The sequence below is a fragment of the Taudactylus pleione genome, unplaced genomic scaffold, assembly GCF_031769625.1.
Source record: "Taudactylus pleione unplaced genomic scaffold, aTauple2 ptg001412l, whole genome shotgun sequence".
In the NCBI taxonomy this organism is placed as follows: Eukaryota; Metazoa; Chordata; class Amphibia; order Anura; family Myobatrachidae; genus Taudactylus; species Taudactylus pleione.
The window spans coordinates 1,686,634-1,712,794 of record NW_028285812.1 but is presented as its reverse complement, the minus strand read 5'-3'; the positions used below and the strand labels follow the sequence as shown (position 1 = coordinate 1,712,794).

Below are 26,161 nucleotides of genomic sequence, written 5' to 3'. Positions count from 1 at the left end.
GATGTCAGCCTCAGCTATACTCCACATCAGAATGTGTCGCTCACCTTCATATACCCCGGGCTTCTCGCTGATCCGGATCTGCCGCTCTGGAACAATGGGCTCCCCGTCATCATTACCGATGTCTGGGGGCAATAGGAGGAGGGAACTTTGCTCCTCTTGGATGGAACGAGGGAAATACAGAGGAAGCAGCCGCAGGTACGTAGCCTGGAAGAGAGAGATGACATACAGATCAGCCTCAGAGGAGCCGGCCGAGCGATGTGTACCCAGCCGACATGTCGGCCCAAGGTAATGAACGATACCTTGTTCCGTCCTTCGCTACCTGCAACGGGGCCGCTTGCAATATCATCCGGTTGGACATGCAGCGCAGCGGAACGGATGATGTCACAAGCGGCCGCGGGAGCACGCATATTGGGCGTACACACTAAGTGATGGAGCCGATGTCTCGTTCAGATTCGGCAGGAAACTACATATCGTGCCGACATCCAGCGTTATTATACGGTGTGTACACAATATATAAACGCTGGGCCTGCCCTACACCGGTACTGACACACCGCTCCGCCGTCCTCTGTGTGATCGGCTCAGACGCTGCCGCGTTAGGTTTTTATTAGCAGTTTGCTCTATATTGTTGTATTTAGAGGAATATGAATTATATATATATTACACACACACGTATCCGCAGTGCAAGAAACACAGGGTACAGCGACTACAGCGACACCACCACATCCTCCCCAGTGTAGCCCCCTCCCTCACCCCACAGTATTAGGGGATGCTCTATGGATGAGGCATCTGGTCACTGTACCTCTTCCAGCTCTGTAACTGCAAACAGCACTTTCTCCAGGGTGGCGCCGTGCACCTCCAGGAACCTCCGCACCGTGCCTGCAGGAAAAGGAACCAGAGGACAGTCATCAGCTGCGTACAGACATCTGCACCCCCCACTCACATTCCTCTGTGATCTGCATCCCCCACTCACATTCCTGTGTAATCTGCACTGTACCCCCACGTCTCAGGGTCACTGTTATATAGTGATGGGGGATCTGCACTTTACCCCCACGTCTCATGGTCACCGTTATATAGTGATGGGGGATCTGCACTGTACCCCCACGTCTCATGGTCAGTGTTATATAGTGATGGGGGATCTGCACTGTACCCCCACGTCTCAGGGTCAGTGTTATATAGTGATGGGGGATCTGCACTGTACCCCCACGTCTCATGGTCACCATTATATAGTCATGGGTGATCTGCACTGTACCCCCACGTCTCATGGTCACCGTTATATAGTGATGGGGGATCTGCACTGTACCCCCACGTCTCAGGGTCACCGTTATATAGTGATGGGGGATCTGCACTGTACCCCCACATCTCAGGGTCAGTGTTATATAGTGATGGGGGATCTGCACTGTACCCCAATGTCTCATGGTCAGTGTTATATAGTGATGGGGGATCTGCCCCCACATCTCATGGTCAGTGTTATATAGTGATGGGGGGATCTGCACTGTACCCCCACGTCTCATGGTCAGTGTTATATAGTGATGGGGGATCTGCCCCCACATCTCAGGGTCAGTGTTATATAGTGATGGGGGATCTGAACTGTACACCCACGTCTCATGGTCAGTGTTATATAGTGATGGGGGTGGATCTGCACTGTACCCCCACGTCTCATGGTCAGTGTTATATAGTGATGGGGGATCTGCCCCCCACATCTCAGGGTCAGTGTTATATAGTGATGGGGGATCTGAACTGTACCCCCACGTCTCATGGTCAGTGTTATATAGTGATGGGGGATCTGCCCCCCACATCTCTGGGTCAGTGTTATATAGTGATGGGGGATCTGCACTGTACCCCCACGTCTCATGGTCAGTGTTATATAGTGATGGGGGATCTGCACTGTACCCCCACGTCTCAGGGTCACTGTTATATAGTGATGGGGGATCTACACTGAACCCCCCACGTCTCAGGGTCACTGTTATATAGTGATGGGGGGATCTGCACTGTACCCCCACGTCTCAGGGTCAGTGTTATATAGTAATGGGGGGTCTGCACTGTACCCCCACGTCTCATGGTCACTGTTATATAGTGATGGGGGATCTGCACTGTACCCCCACGTCTCAGGGTCTGTGTTATATAGTGATGGGGGATCTGCACTGTACCCCCACGTCAGGGTCACTGTTATATAGTGATGGGGGATCTGCACAATTTTTATACAATGTTCACTGCTGTAACCCTCCAAAAAGTTCAGTGTCCTGCAATGCTCTGCAGGGGACTCACGAAGGGCGATGTGCGTGGCATCCTCCAGCGGGTAACACCTCTTCTGAGAACTGATCACACAGAATCCAACAGAGGACATCGCTTGCTCCCTACAGAAGACACAATGGAGTCAGCCACATAGTACTATAGGAGTGAGCGACACCATCGCCCTCTGCTGGTCAGTCACATCACAGCTAAACATTTTATCCATTTATACCAAAAACACAAGATAAAAATTTGCACAAAAAAGTGTTATCAAGCCGACACATTACAGATTCCAGAGCCTGGCATAGTGCAACACCAATCCGCAAAACCAAACACGCACCCCATGTAATAGTGACACAGCCCCATCAGACACACGCACCCCATGTAATAGTGACACAGCCCCATCAGACACACGCACCCCATGTAATAGTGACACAGCCCCATCAGACACACGCACCCCATGTAATAGTGACACAGCCCCATCAGACACACGCACCCCATGTAATAGTGACACAGCCCCATCAGACACACGCACCCCATGTAATAGTGACACAGCCCCATCAGACACACGCACCCCATGTAATAGTGACACAGCCCCATCAGACACACGCACCCCATGTAATAGTGACACAGCCCCATCAGACACACGCACACCATGTAATAGTGACACAGCCTCAGACACGCACCCCATGTAATAGTGACACAGCCCCATCAGAAACACGCACCCCATGTAATAGTGACACAGCCCCATCAGACACACGCACCCCATGTAATAGTGACACAGCCCCATCAGACACACGCACCCCATGTAATAGTGACAGAGCCTTATCAGACACACGCACCCCATGTAATAGTGACACAGCCTCATCAGACACATGCACCCCATGTAATAGTGACACAGCCTCATCAGACACACGCACCCCATGTAATAGTGACAAAGCCTCATCAGACACACACACCCCATGTAATAGTGACACAGCCCCATCAGACACACGCACCCCATGTAATAGTGACACAGCCCCATCATACACACGCACCCCATGTAATAGTGACACAGCCCCATCATACACACGCACCCCATGTAATAGTGACACAGCCCCATCAGACACACGCACCTCATGTAATAGTGACACAGCCTCAGACACGCACCCCATGTAATAGTGACACAGCCCTATCAGACACACGCACCCCATGTAATAGTGACACAGCCCCATCAGACACACGCACCCCATGTAATAGTGACACAGCCCCATCAGACACACGCACCCCATGTAATAGTGACACAGCCCCATCAGACACACGCACCCCATGTAATAGTGACACAGCCCCATCAGACACACGCACCCCATGTAATAGTGACACAGCCCCATCAGACACACGCACCCCATGTAATAGTGACACAGCCCCATCAGACACACGCACCCCATGTAATAGTGACACAGCCCCATCAGACACACGCACCCCATGTAATAGTGACACAGCCCCATCAGACACACGCACCCCATGTAATAGTGACACAGCCTCAGACACGCACCCCATGTAATAGTGACACAGCCCCATCAGAAACACGCACCCCATGTAATAGTGACACAGCCCCATCAGACACACGCACCCCATGTAATAGTGACACAGCCCCATCAGACACACGCACCCCATGTAATAGTGACAGAGCCTTATCAGACACACGCACCCCATGTAATAGTGACACAGCCTCATCAGACACATGCACCCCATGTAATAGTGACACAGCCTCATCAGACACACGCACCCCATGTAATAGTGACAAAGCCTCATCAGACACACACACCCCATGTAATAGTGACACAGCCCCATCAGACACACGCACCCCATGTAATAGTGACACAGCCCCATCATACACACGCACCCCATGTAATAGTGACACAGCCCCATCATACACACGCACCCCATGTAATAGTGACACAGCCCCATCAGACACACGCACCTCATGTAATAGTGACACAGCCTCAGACACGCACCCCATGTAATAGTGACACAGCCCTATCAGACACACGCACCCCATGTAATAGTGACACAGCCCCATCAGACACACGCACCCCATGTAATAGTGACACAGCCCCATCAGACACACGCACCCCATGTAATAGTGACACAGCCCCATCAGACACACGCACCCCATGTAATAGTGACACAGCCCCATCAGACACACGCACCCCATGTAATAGTGACACAGCCCCATCAGACACACGCACCCCATGTAATAGTGACACAGCCCCATCAGACACACGCACCCCATGTAATAGTGACACAGCCCCATCAGACACACGCACCCCATGTAATAGTGACACAGCCCCATCAGACACACGCACCCCATGTAATAGTGACACAGCCCCATCAGACACACGCACCCCATGTAATAGTGACACAGCCTCAGACACGCACCCCATGTAATAGTGACACAGCCCCATCAGACACACGCACCCCATGTAATAGTGACACAGCCCCATCAGACACATGCACCCCATGTAATAGTGACACAGCCCCATCAGACACACGCACCCCATGTAATAGTGACAGAGCCTTATCAGACACACGCACCCCATGTAATAGTGACACAGCCTCATCAGACACACGCACCCCATGTAATAGTGACACAGCCTCATCAGACACACGCACCCCATGTAATAGTGACAAAGCCTCATCAGACACACACACCCCATGTAATAGTGACACAGCCCCATCATACACACGCACCCCATGTAATAGTGACACAGCCCCATCATACACACGCATCCCATGTAATAGTGACACAGCCCCATCAGACACACGCACCTCATGTAATAGTGACACAGCCTCACCAGACACACGCACCCCATGTAAGTGACACAGCCCCATCAGACACACGCACCCCATGTAATAGTGACACAGCCTCAGACACACGCTCCCCATGTAATAGTGACACAGCCTCATCAGACACACGCACCCCATGTAATAGTGACACAGCCTCATCAGACACACGCACCCCATGTAATAGTGACACAGCCTCAGACACACACATCCCATGTAATAGTGACAAAGCCTCAGACACACGCACCCCATGTAATAGTGACAAAGCCTCATCAGACACACGCACCCCATGTAATAGTGTCACAGCCCCATCAGACACACGCACCCCATGTAATAGTGTCACAGCCCCATCAGACACACGCACCCCATGTAATAGTGACAAAGCCTCATCAGACACACGCACCCCATGTAATAGTGTCACAGCCCCATCAGACACACACACCCCATGTAATAGTGACACAGCCCCATCAGACACACGCACCCCATGTAATAGTGACACAGCCCCATCAGACACACGCACCTCATGTAATAGTGACACAGCCCCATCAGACACACGCACCCCATGTAATAGTGACACAGCCTCATCAGACACACGCACCCCATGTAATAGTGACAAAGCCTCATCAGACACACGCACCCCATGTAATAGTGACACAGCCTCATCAGACACACGCACCCCATGTAATAGTGACACAGCCCCATCAGACACACCCCATGTAATAGTGACACAGCCCCATCAGACACACCCCATGTAATAGTGTCACAGCCCCATCAGACACACGCACCCCATGTAATAGTGACAAAGCCTCATCAGACACACGCACCCCATGTAATAGTGACAAAGCCTCATCAGACACACGCACCCCATGTAATAGTGTCACAGCCCCATCAGACACACGCACCCCATGTAATAGTGTCACAGCCCCATCAGACACACGCACCCCATGTAATAGTGACAAAGCCTCATCAGACACACGCACCCCATGTAATAGTGTCACAGCCCCATCAGACACACGCACCCCATGTAATAGTGACACAGCCCCATCAGACACACGCACCCCATGTAATAGTGACAAAGCCTCATCAGACACACGCACCCCATGTAATAGTGTCACAGCCCCATCAGACACACGCACCCCATGTAATAGTGACACAGCCCCATCAGACACACGCACCCCATGTAATAGTGACAAAGCCTCATCAGACACACGCACCCCATGTAATAGTGTCACAGCCCCATCAGACACACGCACCCCATGTAATAGTGTCACAGCCCCATCAGACACACGCACCCCATGTAATAGTGTCACAGCCCCATCAGACACGCACCCCATGTAATAGTGTCACAGCCCCATCAGACACACGCACCCCATGTAATAGTGACACAGCCCCATCAGACACACGCACCCCATGTAATAGTGACAAAGCCTCATCAGACACACGCACCCCATGTAATAGTGTCACAGCCCCATCAGACACACGCACCCCATGTAATAGTGACACAGCCCCATCAGACACACGCACCCCATGTAATAGTGACAAAGCCTCATCAGACACACGCACCCCATGTAATAGTGTCACAGCCCCATCAGACACACGCACCCCATGTAATAGTGTCACAGCCCCATCAGACACACGCACCCCATGTAATAGTGTCACAGCCCCATCAGACACACGCACCCCATGTAATAGTGACACAGCCCCATCAGACACACGCACCCCATGTAATAGTGACACAGCCTCAGCATACACACCCCACGTGTAGATTACCCCGTTGTCATGTGAGCTGACTATCATCCAGATCTATCGCCAGTTACAGAGTTCTCCTTTAGTCAGGATATTGCAGAAACCACAGTCACACGTCTCATACCCAGCACATCACTAGTGCCAACACCACAGAGGCGTCACCATGGGAATGGGCAAATGTAACAGAAGTTTCCCATTCCTTGGGTTCAGCATTACATAGAGAAACAGGTTACTGTAAGTGTCACGGTGGTTGGCGAGTCCCTCGGTCTCAGATGTAGGAATACAGTGAGAGAGGGCAGTAACTGGGCATCTTGGTAACACTATGCTGCACTGCAGGGGGCAGAGAGATTAGATTGGGAGGGGGCGTCCAAACAAATATAAGTTGCAGTGTGAAGGTGGGTAGTAATCGTACCGTCGTTCCTCTCCCCCTGTTGTACCCACACTGAGCGATATGTCAGTCAGTCTATGCACCCTCCCTCCCCTGAACATGGCCAATATGTCGTTATCGGCAGATAGATCAGCATGCTCAGGCGATGATCGATGACGGAAATGACCAGCGGGAGAGCGCATCGCTGATCGTTTCCGTAATTTTCATGCCCGATTCGTGCACGATTAATGAGCAATTGAACGATAATGATATCGTTATATCGCTCATTTTAATCGGCAAATGGATACCCGCCTTTAAAATGAAGCTGCCCAGTATCTGTGGGCATGCACACATAACACATGTATTTGCTCCCCTGGCATTGCAGCATGGTTTGGCCAGGTGCAGTCACTTGTACTAACTTACTCTATTCCTAAAGCGGAATCAGCCCCTCTATGAATAGAGTCAGCGCATGTGGACACAGAGATTAATAACCTCGGTACGGGTGCATTTATCAGGGCCTCATTGTTACCCCCACCCTCCCAGCAGAAGGGGCAGAGTAATAGAGGAGATTACTTGGCGAGCTGGAGGACGTTGCGGTAGCAGCTGTACAGGGAGCTCTCAGCCGCCGTGCGGTACTTGTTCTTGTATTTAGGTCCAACGGTATGGATGATGTAACGGGCGGCCAGGTTAAAGCCCTTTGTGAGCTTCGCCTCCCCCGTCCTGCAACCTGCGGAAAGACGGTGACAGGTGCACAGTTATCAGGAAGAGAGGGACGGGACGGGGGGGGACGGGACGGGACGGGGGGGTTTATAGAGACAAGAAAGGGTGAATGGTTAGCAAGCCAGGACAGAGAACCACCGATCGGCCAAGCTATAATGATAACCCCCCCGTGTAATGAAAGTATAGAAGTTATGAGACCAAGTTGTGTGTTGGAGAAGTACCGCCTGTCACCAGTACACCACCAGGGGGCGCACCTTTCAGCTTCTGCACATCTTCCAGCAGCTCCGGCCCGGCATAGCGGTAGATACTGTCTGACACTGGGTTCTTGTCGGTGAGCGTCTCATTACTGGTGTTGACCACGGCAGTGCAGTTCAGTAACGCCACATCGCCTGTCCTGGTAAAGACAAACCAGTGTAAGTATAACCCAACAAAACTGAGCCACGCCCTAAAAGTCCGACCCCCAGTCACCTCCGGCATGTGCTCCCCGCGTCCCTCAATGCGCTCGCAAGAGTGCGCCATATTACGGAAAACAAAACAAATAACATAAAACTAACACTTAGCGACTGATGGTACATGTGAGATCTATGACGTGAGCGCGTTACCTAGATGTGATAATAATAGGCGCAGTGACCGTGAGCATCTGCAGGGAGGACACGATTTCATACTGCTCCTATAACGTACATCACTAACAGGTCTATAATAACCAGCCGTATACAGATACATCACACGTCCGCCAGTGACGCGGGTCCAGGATGTGGCTCTAATGCGCGAGACACTGGGGTAGATGTAATAGTCTGCGGACTGCCAGCACCGTGTGACACTGCCCCACGTGTTACAGTATCAGTCATTAAAAAGGCGAAAACAGCCTCATTCGGGATCCGCCGCTGCTGGCAGTCCGCAGACTATTACATCTGCACCCTGAATGATGTCAGACACATGATAAACGTGTAACATACACAGACCAGCACCAGGTCTACACTGAGCGTTCACTAACTGCGAGCTGTCATGGCGATCTCACCTTGGGGCTTATTTCAAGTTCTCTTGGCGCAGACGCAAGAGGTTATTTTGAGCATACAGCGCGTGCAAATTTACGCATCCCTGCATATGTCCTGTTCTTAGTCGAATGGAACTCAGACGCATTTGTCCTTCCGTGAAATAGGGCGTTTCAGGGCAGGAACTGCGATGTGACAAGGCGAACGCACGTAACCACCCTGGGCTTCCTGTCCCCAGCGCTGTGTATACGGGGACGGGAAGCCTGGTCTGACAGATCTCTCGCACCTAACAGGAGCCACAGCAAGTAGCAATAATAATGGTGGGGGCCGCCAGCTTAATGGGCGGCACGGGTCTCCACTTGCAGAGGCACGGACCCCGGCATTAGTTGTACGGATGTTTGCATTCGCCTATGGTAGTAAAACAGTGTTTGTAGCTGCCGCAGAAGTCTGTGTGCGTCTCAGAATCAGCCCCATAAAGTGGCGGTAACAACTCTACGTACGTAGATCAATAAGAGGAAAATATTATCTCCGACTGCGCAGTGGATAATGTGCCCACACCGACCGATCTGTCAATCAGTGCAGACCCCCCCCCCACTCATCCGCCAACCTGCACAACCTGACGATATCGTTCAGGCGATGACAAATGCCGCGAACGACCAGCAGGAACGCACATCGCTGGTCGTTTTCTACATTTTACTGCACGATTAATGAGCGTTTGAACGATTACAACGTCGCAATCATTCAATTGCTCATTTTTCTCGTCTAGTGGATAGAACGCACCTTTAGGCGGGAAAAAAAAATGTATGTGATTAAATGTTATTATTTGCCCTCAGGCTCCTGCTAGGAAAAAAAAAAATGAAAAAAGAAGATATGACCGTCGCGGAGAGAGGCCGGCGAGGGCGCGGTCTGATCTTGTGATTGGCAGCGCGCAACACTGGGAACATTGTTCATAAGCAGCCGATGGATATAGCCGATACTGCGTGGGAAATAGCCCAGGGAACAAACACGGTCCTCACCTATACACCCTGCTATATACTGTATACAGCTGCCACATACACTATTATACACCCTGCTATATACTGTATACAGCTGCCACATACACGATTATACACCCTGCTATATACTGTACACAGCTGCCACATACACTATTATACACCCTGCTATATACTGTATACAGCTGCCACATACACTATTATACACCCAGCTATATACTGTATACAGCTGCCACATACACTATTATACACCCTGCTATATACTGTATACAGCTGCCACATACACTATTATACACCCTGCTATATACTGTATACAGCTGCCAGATACACTATTATACACCCTGCTATATACTGTATACAGCTGCCAGATACACTATTATACACCCTGCTATATACTGTATACAGCTGCCACATACACTATTATACACCCTGCTATATACTGTATACAGCTGCCACATACACTATTATACACCCTGCTATATACTGTATACAGCTGCCAGATACACTATTATACACCCTGCTATATACTGTATACAGCTGCCACATACACTATTATACACCCTGCTATATACTGTATACAGCTGCCAGATACACTATTATACACCCTGCTATATACTGTATACAGCTGCCACATACACTATTATACACCCTGCTATATACTGTATACAGCTGCCAGATACACTATTATACACCCTGCTATATACTGTATACAGCTGCCAGATACACTATTATACACCCTGCTATATACTGTATACAGCTGCCACATACACTATTATACACCCTGCTATATACTGTATACAGCTGCCACATACACTATTATACACCCTGCTATATACTGTATACAGCTGCCACCTACACTATTATACACCCTGCTATATACTGTATACAGCTGCCACATACACTATTATACACCCAGCTATATACTGTATACAGCTGCCACATACACTATTATACACCCTGCTATATACAGCTATATACTGTATACAGCTGCCACATACACTATTATACACCCTGCTATATACTGTATACAGCTGCCAGATACACTATTATACACCCTGCTATATACTGTATACAGCTGCCACATACACTATTATACACCCTGCTATATACTGTATACAGCTGCCACATACTATTATACACCCTGCTATATACTGTATACAGCTGCCACATACACTATTATACACCCTGCTATATACTGTATACAGCTGCCACATACACTATTATATACTGTATACAGCTGCCACATACACTATTATACACCCAGCTATATACTGTATACAGCTGCCACATACTCTATTATACACCCAGCTATATACTGTATACAGCTGCCACATACACTACTATACACCCTGCTATATACTGTATACAGCTACCACATACACTATTATACACCCAGCTATATACTGTATACAGCTGCCACATACACTATTATACACCCAGCTATATACTGTATACAGCTGCCAAATACACTATTATACACCCTGCTATATACTGTATACAGCTGCCACATACTCTATTATACACCCAGCTATATACTGTATACAGCTGCCACATACACTATTATACACCCTGCTATATACTGTATACAGCTGCCACATACACTATTATACACCCAGCTATATACTGTATACAGCTGCCACATACACTATTATACACCCTGCTATATACTGTATACAGCTGCCACATACACTATTATACACCCAGCTATATACTGTATACAGCTGCCACATACCCTATTATACACCCAGCTATATACTGTATACAGCTGCCACATACACTATTATACACCCTGCTATATACTGTATACAGCTGCCACATACACTATTATACACCCAGCTATATACTGTATACAGCTGCCACATACACTATTATACACCCTGCTATATACTGTATACAGCTGCCACATACACTATTATACACCCTGCTATATACTGTATACAGCTGCCACATACACTATTATACACCCTGCTATATACTGTATACAGCTGCCAGATACACTATTATACACCCTGCTATATACTGTATACAGCTGCCAGATACACTATTATACACCCTGCTATATACTGTATACAGCTGCCAGATACACTATTATACACCCTGCTATATACTGTATACAGCTGCCAGATACACTATTATACACCCTGCTATATACTGTATACAGCTGCCACATACACTATTATACACCCTGCTATATACTGTATACAGCTGCCACATACACTATTATACACCCTGCTATATACTGTATACAGCTGCCAGATACACTATTATACACCCTGCTATATACTGTATACAGCTGCCACATACACTATTATACACCCTGCTATATACAGCTATATACTGTATACAGCTGCCGCATACACTATTATACACCCTGCTATATACTGTATACAGCTGCCACATACACTATTATACACCCTGCTATATACAGCTATATACTGTATACAGCTGCCACATACACTATTATACACCCTGCTATATACTGTATACAGCTGCCAGATACACTATTATACACCCTGCTATATACTGTATACAGCTGCCACATACACTATTATACACCCTGCTATATACTGTATACAGCTGCCACATACACTATTATACACCCAGCTATATACTGTATACAGCTGCCACATACACTATTATACACCCAGCTATATACTGTATACAGCTGCCACATACACTATTATACACCCTGCTATATACTGTATACAGCTGCCGCATACACTATTATACACCCTGCTATATACTGTATACAGCTGCCACATACACTATTATACACCCTGCTATATACTGTATACAGCTGCCACATACACTATTATACACCCTGCTATATACAGCTATATACTGTATACAGCTGCCACATACACTATTATACACCCTGCTATATACTGTATACAGCTGCCACATACACTATTATACACCCTGCTATATACTGTATACAGCTGCCACATACACTATTATACACCCAGCTATATACTGTATACAGCTGCCACATACACTATTATACACCCTGCTATATACTGTATACAGCTGCCACATACACTATTATACACCCTGCTATATACTGTATACAGCTGCCACATACACTATTATACACCCTGCTATATACTGTATACAGCTGCCAGATACACTATTATACACCCTGCTATATACTGTATACAGCTGCCACATACACTATTATACACCCTGCTATATACAGCTATATACTGTATACAGCTGCCACATACACGATTATACACCCTGCTATATACAGCTATAAACAGCTGCCACATACACTATTATACACCCAGCTAAATACTGTATACAGCTGACACATACACTATTATACACCCTGCTATATACTGTATACAGCTGCCACATACACTATTATACACCCTGCTATATACTGTATACAGCTGCCACATACACTATTATACACCCAGCTATATACTGTATACAGCTGCCACATACACTATTATACACCCAGCTATATACTGTATACAGCTGCCACATACACTATTATACACCCTGCTATATACTGTATACAGCTGCCAGATACACTATTATACACCCTGCTATATACTGTATACAGCTGCCACATACACTATTATACACCCTGCTATATACTGTATACAGCTGCCACATACACTATTATACACCCTGCTATATACTGTATACAGCTGCCACATACACTATTATACACCCTGCTATATACTGTATACAGCAGCCACATACACTATTATACACCCTGCTATATACTGTTTACAGCTGCCACATACACTATTATACACCCTGCTATATACTGTATACAGCTGCCAGATACACTATTATACACCCTGCTATATACTGTATATAGCTGCCAGATACACCTACACTATTATACACCCTGCTATATACTGTATACAGCTGCCACATACACTATTATACACCCTGCTATATGCTGTATACAGCTGCCAGATACACTATTGTACACCCTGCTATATACAGCTATATACTGTATACAGCTGCCAGATACACTATTATACACCCTGCTATATACTGTATACAGCTGCCAGATACACTATTATACACCCTGCTATATACAGCTATAAACAGCTGCCACATACACTATTATACACCCAGCTATATACTGTATACAGCTGCCAGATACACTATTATACACCCTGCTATATACTGTAATACAGCTGCCAGATACACTATTATACACCCAGCTATATACTGTATATACTGTATACAGCTGCCAGATACACTATTATACACCCTGCTATATGCAGCTATATACTGTAAACAGCTGTGAGGGGCTGCCAGATACACTATTATACACCCTGCTATATACTGTATACAGCTGCCACATACACTATTATACACCCTGCTATATACTGTATACAGCTGCCACATACACTATTATACACCCTGCTATATACTGTATACAGCTGCCACATACACTATTATACACCCTGCTATATACTGTATACAGCTGACACATACACTATTATACACCCTGCTATATACTGTATACAGCTGACACATACACTATTATACACCCTGCTATATACTGTATACAGCTGCCACATACACTATTATACACCCTGCTATATACTGTATACAGCTGCCACATACACTATTATACACCCAGCTATATACTGTATACAGCTGCCACATACACTATTATACACCCAGCTATATACTGTATACAGCTGCCACATACACTATTATACACCCTGCTATATACTGTATACAGCTGCCAGATACACTATTATACACCCTGCTATATACTGTATACAGCTGCCACATACACTATTATACACCCTGCTATATACTGTATACAGCTGCCACATACACTATTATACACCCTGCTATATACTGTATACAGCTGCCACATACACTATTATACAGGTGTCAGTATCCGAGCACACATTTAAGCTGACTTTACAGTTTTCTAAGTGTCTCCTAATGGATAATCTGGAAGGACTGGACACATGCATTCAGGCAATTGTATCTAAGGAAGGATTACGTGGTAAGGAAGCTGTTACCAATGAAGACCTTTTTCGGGAATGGTACAAAATTAAAAAGCGAGAAATAGACTACATCAGAGGTTCCCAAACGCGCTCCTCGAGGTTCCCCAACAGTTCAGGTGTTAGAGATATCCATGGTTGAGCACAGGTGGTTAAGTCAAATTGACTGAGGTACTAATTAAATCACCTGTGCTCAACCAGGGATATCTCTAAAACCTGAACTGTTGGGGAGCCCTGAGGACCATGATTGGGAACCTCTGGACTACATGCATCATGGAATCTCGTTATCCGACTACTTTAAATCTAAAGTGATTCCCAGAAGCTTCCGGAACAACAACATTCCCACTATCAGACGTCAGAATATTTCCTTCTGTAAGAAATGGGTCTCTATTCTCAACAAGTGCGACTTCCCTATAATACGGCTCGTGATCGAAGACAGCAACGAAGGAGCAACTATCTAAATCTGAAATCAAAGACAAATCAGACTTATTAAAACAGGGGTGGGGAACCATTTTTTGGTCCGAGGGCCGTTTTAATATATAGAACATTATTCGAGGGCCTGGTGCAGACCACGCCCCCTCCATGTGATGTCACACGGAGGCGGGACCACAAACGCCAGTGATCACAGCAATGCCGGGAACATCCTGAGGATGCTCCGGGGAGCTGTAAGGGCAGCGGTGTGACCATCTGACGTGTCCCAAGGACGCTCCAGGGGGCACCGCTGCATAGAATCTGGCTGCAGGGGGCCATTCTAGGTAACCTGCTTGCCAGATGAGGCTAGCAGAAAGTAGCACAGAGGGCCACAGCAAATTATTCTGGGGGCCTTATACGGCCCCCCCGGGCCTGAGGTTCCCCATCCCTGTATTAAAAGGACACAACCACAGATTAGCAAGTTTTCCTAGCTAAACAAGTGGACAATTACACCAAGGAGCTCATCAATTTAAAAAAAAGCGAAACTAGCCCAAGTGTAGACCGTCTATGCCAAACAACAGGTTTATGGATGGCTGACCGGACAACATGAGCGGTATCGTTCTACTTTTTCAAAAAGAAAAACACCTGCGCTTCACCCGGGACTCGGCATAATCGGCCGAGTCTCAATATAATAGTGATTCTGATGTCCCTACTACACCTATATATCCGGCAAGTGTCCCTTTAGGTATGTCCACAAGAACGACACCCTCCCACGTAAGAGAAAGTACACACGCCGGGCGCGCAAAAATCAGAGGCAAAAGTGCCAATCGAAGACCACCCTTGCCCAGGAGAATTTAGTATTTAATTTATCACATCGGGTCCTAATCCAAGGTTCAGTATTTTTCTATCAATGGGTTTTAACATTTGTTCCCACAACTACATACGATCCCTTTGAGTGCCAATTAGAGAACTATAAATTGGGACGTAAATTAAATATCAAGGAACCTGTTTCTAAAACGGCAAATTCACAGGTAAAACAGGGTGAAGAGATTCCAGAAGAATTAAAACTACAACCTCACTCTAAATGGGATCCACGAATCATTCCACAAAGACTTTCTCGAGGTTACTAAAGGAATCCGACAACATTAAACAGAGTAACGTCACCAGCTCACTACAATTTAACTTTGGAAGAACGATAGGCATTGGGTGAACGTAGACGGGATTCCTCGATTGTAATACGCCCGTCTGATAAGGGTGGGTCTATTACGGTTCAGAATTTATCGGATTAATAACAAGAAATGTATTCACAACTAGCAGATACTGTGACATACCCGAGACTCAGAGGTGACCCCACCAATTCCTACAAAAAATTAATGTTTACAGCCGGCATCTGACTCGGGACTCATATTAACCACCATAAAGCAAACATTAACTGCACAACATCCAACGTATCATTGTTATATACTGTACCTAAAGGTCACAAATCATTAATCCAACCCCCTGGCAGACCCATTATTTCCCCCTCAGTGTACTTATCGAGACCGTTTTTTGCAAACTATAGTACAAAGGCAACACTCGTTCCTAAAGGATACTACAGCTTTGTTGAACATCTTACAGTCCTTGACGAATTTACCTCCAGATCTTACCCTGTGTACGGTGGACGTCTTTTACACCAGTATCCCTCATCAGGAGGGTATTCGTGCGGTCAGACAAATACTAATCATCCAGCATATACGGGACCGGATTGTAATTTATTTATACAAAACTTCTGGAGTTAATTTTTGGTCAAAATAATTTATTTTGTTGATGGGTCCTTTGTTCTGCAGATAGCGGGGATGTGCCACGGGTTCTGCCGTGGCACCTTCCCTGGCGAATTGCTTTATGTCCGAGGTAGATAGGCAGATATATTTATCAGACCCCGACATCTCTAAACGTCTATTGTTCTACAAACGGTACATGGGTGACCTGATTATCTTATGGTCAGGTCCTCTGGAGGTTTTGCAAAATGTTCTTGACACCCATAATGAACGGTCACATCCAATTAAATTCAAGAGCAAAGAAAGTATCAATTACCTAAGATGTGACTATAACGAAGAACCAGAACACGTTAGTAACTAATCCTTTTTCTAAACCCACCGATAGGAATCATTTCCGCAGTTTCCATCCTCCAGGCACTAAACAGAGTTTACCTTATTCCCAATTCGTACGAGCCTGTACAATTGTAATACGTTAGATCTCAATTAGACACTCGGCTTCACATTCTTATGGAGAAGTTTTTATCCAGGGGTTATCCGGTAGCTCTTCTCATCTCCCAGAGGAATAAAGCGCTGACTATATCGCCAGCGGAGTTATTAATACAGAAGTCCAGAAAACTATCAAAGGTTGAAAGGATTCACTGGAGTAATCATTACAATTCCTCTAGCTCAGCGATTAGGAAAGAAATGAAGAAACACCGGCCAATTGTAACCTCGGAGCCAGAACTAAAAGTCTTTAATAATACCATTATGCAAAGTTCCAAAAAAAAGGAACAAGTCTGAGAGATTTATTGGTGAGACCAGATTACATCACAGGAACAGCATCTGGGCTTCCAGATTAGAGCATCCAAAACAGGAAGCTATAGATCGGGGGCTCGCAAAGGCTGTCCTCAGGGCTCCCCAACAGTACAGGTGTTAGAGATATCCCTGGTTGAGCACAGGTGCCTCAAAAAGTACCTCAATCAATTTGATTTAACCACCTGTGCTCAGCCATGGATTACTTGCAGGTATTTATCTACAGGCTGTACATTTAGACGTCCCACAACAGGTAAATCCTTAGCGATGAGGCACCATCTTCCTCGCACCACGAGATTTGTAGTCTACGTAATAACCTGTCCTTGCAGCAAAAATTACATAGGCAAAACTGAACGCATGTTCAAAATGCGAATGGCGCTACACAGAAGTGCCATTCGCAGCGCTTTAAGTAAAGGTACGAGCAAACAGCTGGTCGCCCGGCATTTTGCCCATGCATGATAGTTCATGTCCCGTCCATGGCTCGGGGTGGGGGAGAAAGATCTAATTTACTACTTCAACTGGAGCTGCAATGGATTTTTCGTTTAAACACCTTATCACCGTTACGGTGTTATCTGTAATGACATTAATTTAATACAGCAAGTCAGTCATTACAGTGATCTCAGGACCATTGCTTTATACTTATTATTGTAATGACATAGGTCACTGAGTGTTGTTGCACTTAGTTACCTTAGTGCTTTGATATTTAGTGACCCCTTACCATTTATATTGTTATTGCATAAGGTTCTCGAAGATAACTGGTTTATTACATATTTCTTTGTGTCCAGATTCCAAGCAGGAGCTCATAGAATTTTAAGTTTTGTATCGACGTAACCGTGGTGATGGGTCTCACACACGGAAACACTGACGTCACCTTACGCTGGCCGCCTGGCTTTCTCACGAGTTGTAGCTATAGAGGTACGTGTCTTTTTGTATTTTATTGTATCTTGATGAAAGAACGATATTAAAGTTCTGAAAGGTCGCTAAACGAAAGGGTCACATCATCTGATTTCTTGCCCGCCGCTACAAGTGCCGCCGCCCTCCTCCACAACGCCGGGGGCGCCAGTCGGCCTCCTCCACAACGCCGGTCGCCCTCTTTAGATCCAGTTCAACTGGCAAACAACAATAAATCAGCACTCACCAGATTATCACCTTCCTGTTAAGATCTGCCCTGTAGGGGAATGGTGAGCGGATGTCACTGTCCACGTGGCACTCTGAGGAATCGGGAACGTCGCTCCCATCCGGCACATCTCTCCAGCAAGGTAAAGTGTCCACGTCCAGAAAACACGAGCGGGCGCCGAGAGGATCCATGGGACGGATGTAAGATGGCTCTGCATGAATCCGCTGCTGCTATACCTGGTAACAGGGGGAGAGTAATGATGTCACTAGTACGTGTCCTGTATCGTCATACACACACACACAGATAGCATGACGTGTCCTGTATCGTCATACAGACTCACACACAGATAGCATGACGTGTCCTGTATCGTCATACAGACTCACACACAGATAGCATGACGTGTCCTGTATCGTCATACAGACTCACACAGATAACATGATGTGTCCTGTATCGTCATACACACACAGATAGCATGACGTGTCCTGTATCGTCATACACACACACAGATAGTATGACGTGTCCTGTATCGTCATACACACACACACACACAGATAGCATGACGTGTCCTGTATCGTCATACACACACACACACATAGCATGACGTGTCCTGTATCGTCATACACACACACACACAGATAGCATGACGTGTCCTGTATCGTCATACACACACACAGATAGCGTGACGTGTTCTGTATCGTCATACACACACACACAGATAGCATGACGTGTCCTGTATCGTCATACACACACACACAGATAGCATGACATGTCCTGTATCGTCATACACACACACACACACACAGATAACATGACGTGCGCGGTTATGTCACCAGAGATACAGATGACAGAGGGAGTAATGACATTAGGAATATCCATCCAGTACATGGAGACAAACTCCGTGCCAAAGGATATCAGGTCCCAATGATGTCATACAGCCTCCCAAATGGAGGTTTGGTGTACTGGGGAGATGTCTGTGTGGAATGTCAGTATATGGGGGGCTGGCTGTACCTGTGAGGAGAATAATGGGGTCAGTGTATGGGGGGCTGGCTGTACCGGTGAGGAGAATAATGGGGTCAGTATATGGGGGGCTGGCTGTACCGGTGAGGAGAATAATGGGGTCAGTATATGGGGGGCTGGCTGTACCGGTGAGGAGAATAATGGGGTCAGTATATGGGGGGCTGGCTGTACCTGTGAGGAGAATAATGGGGTCAGTGTATGAGGGGGCTGGCTGTACCGGTGAGGAGAATAATGGGGTCAGTATATGGGGGGCTGGCTGTACCTGCGAGGAGAATAATGGGGTCAGTAAATGGGCTGCTGGCTGTACCTGCGAGGAGAATAATGGGGTCAGTGTATGGGGGGCTGGCTGTACCTGTGAGGAGAATAATGGGGTCAGTATATGGGGAGCTGGCTGTACCTGTTAGGAGAATAATGGGGTCAGTATATGGGGGGCTGGCTGTACCTGTGAGGAGAATAATGGGGTCAGTGTATGAGGGGGCTGGCTGTACCGGTGAGGAGAATAATGGGGTCAGTATATGGGGGGCTGGCTGTACCTGCGAGGAGAATAATGGGGTCAGTATATGGGGGGCTGGCTGTACCTGCGAGGAGAATAATGGGGTCAGTATATGGGGGTCTGGCTGTACCTGCGAGGAGAATAATGGGGTCAGTATATGGGGGGCTGGCTGTACCTGTTAGGAGAATAATGGGGTCAGTGTATGGGGGGCTGGCTGTACCTGTGAGGAGAATAATGGGGTCAGTATATGGGGAGCTGGCTGTACCTGTTAGGAGAATAATGGGGTCAGTATATGGGGGGCTGGCTGTACCTGTGAGGAGAATAATGGGGTCAGTGTATGAGGGGGCTGGCTGTACCGGTGAGGAGAATAATGGGGTCAGTATATGGGGGGCTGGCTGTACCTGCGAGGAGAATAATGGGGTCAGTAAATGGGAGGCTGGCTGTACCTGCGAGGAGAATAATGGGGTCAGTATATGGGGGGCTGGCTGTACCTGCGAGGAGAATAATGGGGTCAGTATATGGGGGGCTGGCTGTACCTGCGAGGAGAATAATGGGGTCAGTGTATGGGGGGCTGGCTGTACCTGTGAGGAGAATAATGGGGTCAGTATATGGGGGGCTGGCTGTACCTGTGAGGAGAATAATGGGGTCAGTGTATGGGGGTGCTGGCTGTACCTGTGAGAATAATGGGGTCAGTATATGAGGGGCTGGCTGTACCTGTGAGGAGAATAATGGGGTCAGTGTATGGGGGTGCTGGCTGTACCTGTGAGAATGGGGTCAGTATATGAGGGGCTGGCTGTACCTGTGAGGAGAATAATGGGGTCAGTATATGGGGGGCTGGCTGTACCTGTGAGAATAATGGGGTCAGTGTATGGGGGGCTGGCTGTACCTGTGAGGAGAATAATGGGGTCAGTATATGGGGGGCTGGCTGTACCTGTGAGGAGAATAATGGGGTCAGTGTATGGGGGGCTGGCTGTACCTGTGAGAATAATGGGGTCAGTGTATGGGGGGGGCTGGCTGTACCTGTGAGGAGAATAATGGGGTCAGTGTATGGGGGGCTGGCTGTACCTGTGAGGAGAATAATGGGGTCAGTGTATGGGGGGCAGGCTGTACCTGTGAGGAGAATAATGGGGTCAGTGTATGGGGGCCTGGCTGTACCTGTGAGGAGAATAATGGGGTCAGTGTATGGGGGCCTGGCTGTACCTGTGAGGAGAATAGTGGGGTCAGTGTATGGGGGGGCTGGCTGTACCTGTGAGGAGAATAATGGGGTCAGTGTATGGGGGGGCTGGCTGTACCTGTGAGGAGAATAATGGGGTCAGTGTATGGGGGGGCTGGCTGTACCTATGAGGAGAATAATGGGGTCAGTGTATGGGGGGCTGGCTGTACCTGTGAGGGGTATAATGGGGTCAGTGTATGGGGGGCTGGCTGTACCTGTGAGGAGAATAATGGGGTCAGTGTATGGGGGCCTGGCTGTACCTGTGAGGAGAATAATGGGGTCAGTGTATGGGGGGGACTGGATGTACCTGTGAGGAGAATAATGGGGTCAGTGTATGGGGGGGCTGGCTGTACCTGTGAGGAGAATAATGGGGTCAGTGTATGGGGGGGCTGGCTGTACCTGTGAGGAGAATAATGGGGTCAGTGTATGGGGGGGCTGACTGTACCTGTGAGGAGAATAATGGGGGCAGTGTATGGGGGGCTGGATGTACGTGTGAGGGGTATAATGGGGTCAGTGTATGGGGGCTGGCTGTACCTATGGGGGGTATAATGGGGTACGTATATGGGGGGGCTGGCTGTACCTGTTGGGGATAATGGGGGTCAGTGTAGGGGGGGGCTGGCTGTACATGTGAGGAGAATATTGGGGTCAGTGTATGGGGGGCTGGATGTACCTGTGAGGAGAATAATGGGGTCAGTGTATGGGGGGCAGGCTGTACCTATGGGGAGTATAATGGGGTACGTATATGGGGGGGCTGGCTGTACCTGTGGGGGATAATGGGGGTCAGTGTATGGGGGGGCTGGCTGTACCTGTGAGGGGTAATGGGGTCAGTGTATGGGGGGCTGGCTGTACCTGTGGGGGATAAGGGGGGTCAGTGTATGGGGGGCTGGCTGTACCTGTGGGGGATAATGGGGGTCAGTGTATGGGGGGGCTGGCTGTACCTGTGGGGGATAATGGGGTCAGTGTATGGGGGGCTGGCTGTACCTGTGGGGGATAAGGGGGGTCAGTGTATGGGGGGCTGGCTGTACCTGTGAGGAGAATAATGGGGTCAGTGTATGGGGGGGCTGGCTGTACCTGTGGGGGATAATGGGGTCAGTGTATGGGGGGCTGGCTGTACCTGTGGGGGATAAGGGGGGTCAGTGTATGGGGGGCTGGATGTACCTGTGAGGAGAATAATGGGGTCAGTGTATGGGGGGCAGGCTGTACCTATGGGGAGTATAATGGGGTACGTATATGGGGGGGCTGGCTGTACATGTCGGGGATAATGGGGTCAGTGTATGGGGGGCTGGCTGTACCTGTGGGGGATAATGGGGTCAGTGTATGGGGGGCTGGCTGTACCTGTGGGGGATAATGGGGTCAGTGTATGGGGGGCTGGCTGTACCTGTGGGGGATAATGGGGTCAGTGTATGGGGGGCTGGCTGTACCTGTGGGGGATAATGGGGTCAGTGTATGGGGGGCTGGCTGTACCTGTGAGGAGAATAATGGGGTCAGTATATGGGGAGCTGGCTGTACCTGTTAGGAGAATAATGGGGTCAGTATATGGGGGGCTGGCTGTACCTGTGAGGAGAATAATGGGGTCAGTGTATGAGGGGGCTGGCTGTACCGGTGAGGAGAATAATGGGGTCAGTATATGGGGGGCTGGCTGTACCTGCGAGGAGAATAATGGGGTCAGTATATGGGGGGCTGGCTGTACCTGCGAGGAGAATAATGGGGTCAGTATATGGGGGGCTGGCTGTACCTGCGAGGAGAATAATGGGGTCAGTATATGGGGGGCTGGCTGTACCTGCGAGGAGAATAATGGGGTCAGTGTATGGGGGGCTGGCTGTACCTGTGAGGAGAATAATGGGGTCAGTATATGGGGAGATGGCTGTACCTGTTAGGAGAATAATGGGGTCAGTATATGGGGGGCTGGCTGTACCTGTGAGGAGAATAATGGGGTCAGTGTATGAGGGGGCTGGCTGTACCGGTGAGGAGAATAATGGGGTCAGTATATGGGGGGCTGGCTGTACCTGCGAGGAGAATAATGGGGTCAGTAAATGGGGGGCTGGCTGTACCTGCGAGGAGAATAATGGGGTCAGTATATGGGGGGCTGGCTGTACCTGCGAGGAGAATAATGGGGTCAGTATATGGGGGGCTGGCTGTACCTGCGAGGAGAATAATGGGGTCAGTGTATGGGGGGCTGGCTGTACCTGTGAGGAGAATAATGGGGTCAGTATATGGGGGGCTGGCTGTACCTGTGAGGAGAATAATGGGGTCAGTGTATGGGGGTGCTGGCTGTACCTGTGAGAATAATGGGGTCAGTATATGAGGGGCTGGCTGTACCTGTGAGGAGAATAATGGGGTCAGTGTATGGGGGTGCTGGCTGTACCTGTGAGAATGGGGTCAGTATATGAGGGGCTGGCTGTACCTGTGAGGAGAATAATGGGGTCAGTATATGGGGGGCTGGCTGTACCTGTGAGAATAATGGGGTCAGTGTATGGGGGGCTGGCTGTACCTGTGAGGAGAATAATGGGGTCAGTATATGGGGGGCTGGCTGTACCTGTGAGGAGAATAATGGGGTCAGTGTATGGGGGGCTGGCTGTACCTGTGAGAATAATGGGGTCAGTGTATGGGGGGGGCTGGCTGTACATGTGAGGAGAATAATGGGCAGTGTATGGGGGGCTGGCTGTACCTGTGAGGAGAATAATGGGGTCAGTGTATGGGGGGCTGGCTGTACCTGTGAGGAGAATAATGGGGTCAGTGTATGGGGGGCTGGCTGTACCTGTGAGGAGAATAATGGGGTCAGTGTATGGGGGCCTGGCTGTACCTGTGAGGAGAATAGTGGGGTCAGTGTATGGGGGGGGCTGGCTGTACCTGTGAGGAGAATAATGGGGTCAGTGTATGGGGGGGCTGGCTGTACCTGTGAGGAGAATAATGGGGTCAGTGTATGGGGGGGCTGGCTGTACCTATGAGGAGAATAATGGGGTCAGTGTATGGGGGGCTGGCTGTACCTGTGAGGGGTATAATGGGGTCAGTGTATGGGGGGCTGGCTGTACCTGTGAGGAGAATAATGGGGTCAGTGTATGGGGGCCTGGCTGTACCTGTGAGGAGAATAATGGGGTCAGTGTATGGGGGGACTGGATGTACCTGTGAGGAGAATAATGGGGTCAGTGTATGGGGGGGCTGGCTGTACCTGTGAGGAGAATAATGGGGTCAGTGTATGGGGGGGCTGGCTGTACCTGTGAGGAGAATAATGGGGTCAGTGTATGGGGGGGCTGACTGTACCTGTGAGGAGAATAATGGGGGCAGTGTATGGGGGGCTGGATGTACGTGTGAGGGGTATAATGGGGTCAGTGTATGGGGGCTGGCTGTACCTATGGGGGGTATAATGGGGTACGTATATGGGGGGGCTGGCTGTACCTGTGGGGGATAATGGGGGTCAGTGTAGGGGGGGGCTGGCTGTACATGTGAGGAGAATATTGGGGTCAGTGTATGGGGGGCTGGATGTACCTGTGAGGAGAATAATGGGGTCAGTGTATGGGGGGCAGGCTGTACCTATGGGGAGTATAATGGGGTACGTATATGGGGGGGCTGGCTGTACCTGTGGGGGATAATGGGGGTCAGTGTATGGGGGGGCTGGCTGTACCTGTGAGGGGTAATGGGGTCAGTGTATGGGGGGCTGGCTGTACCTGTGGGGGATAAGGGGGGTCAGTGTATGGGGGGCTGGCTGTACCTGTGGGGGATGATGGGGGTCAGTGTATGGGGGGGCTGGCTGTACCTGTGGGGGATAATGGGGTCAGTGTATGGGGGGCTGGCTGTACCTGTGGGGGATAAGGGGGGTCAGTGTATGGGGGGCTGGCTGTACCTGTGAGGAGAATAATGGGGTCAGTGTATGGGGGGGCTGGCTGTACCTGTGGGGGATAATGGGGTCAGTGTATGGGGGGCTGGCTGTACCTGTGGGGGATAAGGGGGGTCAGTGTATGGGGGGCTGGATGTACCTGTGAGGAGAATAATGGGGTCAGTGTATGGGGGGCAGGCTGTACCTATGGGGAGTATAATGGGGTACGTATATGGGGGGGCTGGCTGTACATGTCGGGGATAATGGGGTCAGTGTATGGGGGGCTGGCTGTACCTGTGGGGGATAATGGGGTCAGTGTATGGGGGGCTGGCTGTACCTGTGGGGGATAATGGGGTCAGTGTATGGGGGGCTGGCTGTACCTGTGGGGGATAATGGGGTCAGTGTATGGGGGGCTGGCTGTACCTGTGGGGAGGTATAATGAGATCAGTGACTGTGAGGGGTACAGCCGGGGTGTACGGGCAGTGTCGGGGGCTCCATGTACTTTGGGGGGCTGTGTCGGGGGCTCCATGTATTGTGGGATGGGGGCTGCGGGTCTCTCACCCCCTCCGGTCTCCGCTCCATTCCTCCTCCGATGATCGCTGTCACCTGACCGGCGGCTGCCGGAAAGGCCTTGTTTGAAGAGGAGGGCGCGGCCTCTTCCTGACACGCCCAGAGGAGGAGCGG

At 48.9% G+C, this 26,161-nt stretch overlaps 1 protein-coding gene across 1 annotated transcript in view; it reads right to left on the bottom strand.

The window, feature by feature from the left end:
• GDAP2 (ganglioside induced differentiation associated protein 2) overlaps nt 1–26,124 on the bottom strand; it is a 30,789-nt gene extending 4,665 nt beyond the window's left edge. Inside the window, exons 1-7 of the mRNA XM_088463604.1 lie at nt 26,039–26,124; nt 18,962–19,176; nt 8,143–8,282; nt 7,742–7,895; nt 2,266–2,354; nt 800–876; nt 45–204 (exon numbers count right to left, since the gene is read on the bottom strand). Of these exons, the coding sequence (XP_088319730.1) occupies nt 45–204; nt 800–876; nt 2,266–2,354; nt 7,742–7,895; nt 8,143–8,282; nt 18,962–19,131 (790 nt within the window). The 5' untranslated portion in view covers nt 19,132–19,176; nt 26,039–26,124. The remainder of the gene's footprint in view (nt 1–44; nt 205–799; nt 877–2,265; nt 2,355–7,741; nt 7,896–8,142; nt 8,283–18,961; nt 19,177–26,038) is intronic.
• Between the last annotated feature and the right edge of the window lie 37 nt (nt 26,125–26,161).